General features: G+C 38.3%; 1 protein-coding gene across 1 annotated transcript; it reads left to right on the top strand.

Annotated features, from left to right (window-relative positions):
• Positions 1-621: 621 nt before the first annotated feature.
• On the top strand, positions 622-2,775 carry LOC104948327 (malate dehydrogenase, cytoplasmic-like). Its single transcript, XM_010774523.1, has 3 exons — positions 622-846; positions 1,346-1,435; positions 2,311-2,775. Exons 1-3 carry the CDS (start codon positions 637-639, stop codon positions 2,431-2,433), a joined length of 423 nt encoding a protein of 140 aa, XP_010772825.1. The 5' UTR covers positions 622-636; the 3' UTR covers positions 2,434-2,775.
• Positions 2,776-3,108: the final 333 nt, after the last annotated feature.

Raw genomic sequence — 3,108 nt, 5'->3', positions numbered from 1 at the left:
TTAGATTTAGCTTGAGGTTGTTTAGGCATGTGGAAACTAACAATGAAGACAATAAAGATGAATACTTGATTCAAAAATACATATATTATTAAATTAACTAAACACATTTTGAACAAAACTAACATTGCTTTTTATTTAAATTAAATAAATAATATTTCACATCAAAAGAAACAACAATGTTTTAACAAATCATATTAAATAATCTGATGACAGAACTGTAAACAGAATAGCTGAAACTTTAACAAACTAATTAACTCAGTTACCTCTAATCATTAACCCATGTTTGTATAATGGAGTTAACTCCGTGTGTTGCTGCTAGCATACATAACACCTGACGTATTTGTCTTTTTGCATATTAGAAACGAGTTGGCGACACTAAGACTGCGATATAATGTTTTTGTAGCAATAATACATGACATATATTTTTTAAATGTCTCCAGTACCGATAAAAAGACCAATAACGTTGGAGCTTAACGGCGCGTAAAACACACGTGATGACGTCACCAACGAATCGACGACTGAATTAGTTGGCAACTAATTTGGTCATCGATTAAGTCGATTCGTTTTTGCACCCCTAAACTATGTTGCTTAGCCCCAGGAAGAACAGCTTGACTTCTTACATTCTTAGTGTAACGTATGCCTTCATTTGACCACAAAAACGTTTTTATTCTAGATATTACATCTTCAGGTTTTGTAGTTTCTTTCCTAACCTCCTCTCCTCCTCTCCTTCAGACGGTGCAGCTGCGTGGCGCCGCCGTCATCAAAGCCCGTAAACTGTCCAGCGCCATGTCCGCCGCCAAGGCCATCTGCGACCACATGAGGGACATCTGGTTCGGCACCAAGGACGTGAGTCGAGCTCAGAGACGGATTTGACCATTCCTGACATGTCTTACACCATGTGGTCTTTCTTCTGGCTTTCTACTCTAGCCTAATTAAAAAACAACATATTATCACAGATGGCCTTTTTTTATTGTATTAGTTTTGAAATAAAGACGGCCATTTCATTCAGATTTTTTCCACGCAAACGATGACATGTATTCTTTGAATTGTGAGAGTGCTTGTTGGATTTGTACTATGACGGGACATAAAAAGTAGTCTCTAAAATAACTATATTGCTTTATTCTTAAGTTGCAAAATAAATCAGGAATATCGCTAAATGTATTCGAAGGTATGAGCATTAAAACATTTCTAAAGATTTCCTATTTAACAGTACCAAATTCCTTTGCTGTTTTTCTGTGGTTTTGTACAACAGGCACCACGGTGTCTGATATGTATGATATATTTGTTGTTGCACGTGTTTGTTGTTGTTGACATGTTGTTAATTCAGACTGCTTCTTGTTTACAGGGTGAGTTCACCTCCATGGGTGTGTACGCCGGTGGAAACTCCTACGGCATCCCAGAGGATCTCATCTACTCCTTCCCCATCGAGATCAAGGTGAGTGAGTCTGTCCGTGGAGATTATAACTTTTGCTTCTTTATTCTCACTCATTTGGTAAATGTAATGAAATGATCATGATTTAGATTCTCTAGAATACCATATGTAAGCAGCGCCACAATACTTAACAACAACATTGCAAATATAACAATATTGTGTCTCCTAAGATTTGGATATTGTCCAAATTGGGATTTTAAAAAACATTTTGATGAATTGTTCAGCCCTGGAATCTCCACCTGCACACATTGAATTAAACCATATGTGAAAATGTACAAAAGCCATTTGAAGTGTTCAAGTTATTAATCCTGTAGCAGCTGAAGAGTCTAAGAGTTCAAAGATGACTTTTCCCATTCAAATGTTCATTAATGGGATTTTTGTTTTGGGGGGATTACGAGGAAGAAGTGAGAGAAACAATATGATGACGGCTACATTTAGAGCCTATCAAAATGGATAAGATAGAACTTTATTGATCCCAATGTGGGAAATGTTTGTGTCGCAGCAGCATCAAAAGACAAGACATTGTACAAAACAAATAAAAAAGATTAGAACTAAACAAGAAAGTAGAAATATACATGTTGAATTTACAAAGCAAATTATTATATATACATAGGTATGTGAGGGATGGAATATTAAACTGAATATTACAGTGTGACACAATAAAAAAGCTTGATGTATCGTATTATACAAGCAGCGGAAAAGTCTCATTAAAAGGTTAATTGATGGGATATTTTTAGGGTGAGATTGTTCATTATTTCTCAATATATTACGAGGAAGAAGTGAGAGAACAATTTGATGACAGCCACAGTTGAAGCCTATTAAAAATGGACAAAATAAAATCGCTTGACGTCTGACCATTCCTTCTGTCGCCCTTACAGAATAAGACCTGGAAGATGGTGGGCGGACTCCCCATCAACGACTTCTCCCGCGCCAAGATGGACGCCACAGCGGCTGAGCTGGTGGAGGAGAGAGACACCGCGATGGACTTTCTGTCCCAGTGACTGACTCCCCCTGCTGGCCAACTGCAGCAACTTCACCTAGACCCCCAGAAGAGTTGCTGCTCGAAGCTCTGAAGAAGAAGAAGAAGAAGAAGAAGAAGAAGAAGAAGAAGCTCTCCACTCTTATTAACCGTCCCAGCTGCCCAGTGTGTGTTTAACAGAGTATGAGTGTGTGTGTGTCACTTGGCCACTTCTTCTCCAGGTTTTCAGAATAAACCTATTTAACAACCACAACCTGGCCGTCTGCACCGAGAGAATGTCTGTGTTAGTAGATGATAACGCACACTAACTGTCCAGATACTTTAATGGATCATGCTGTCAGAAATAAAACCACAAAGAAACTGACCCAACAAAAACATGTGTATGCTTCTTTCATGCTCAGAAGTCTCAGTGGTGCAGGAATGAGTCCTTAAACTCGGAGATGAGTTAGCATTTTAGCACTTCCTGTTTCCCTGTTTCCACTTGCTGGGGTTTTTTAATGGTAAGATTCCTAAAATAGGGTCTTTGGTTAGCACAGCCTTAAAGCTCCTATATCATACTGTTTTTTATCAATATATCATAGGTCTCAGATATATACAGAGCCTGTCTGATTGGCTGAAACACCAAACAGGTCATTGCAGCATCCCATAATCCCCTCTGTTTCAAAAGTACTGATTCTCTGTCTGTTACTTTAGATGA

Source organism: Notothenia coriiceps, unplaced genomic scaffold (assembly GCF_000735185.1).
Source record: "Notothenia coriiceps isolate Sejong01 unplaced genomic scaffold, NC01 NC01_scaffold00014159, whole genome shotgun sequence".
NCBI classification, from domain to species: domain Eukaryota; kingdom Metazoa; phylum Chordata; class Actinopteri; order Perciformes; family Nototheniidae; genus Notothenia; species Notothenia coriiceps.
The sequence above is the reverse complement of the archived record's forward strand: the minus strand, read 5'-3'. Positions and strand labels throughout refer to the sequence as shown.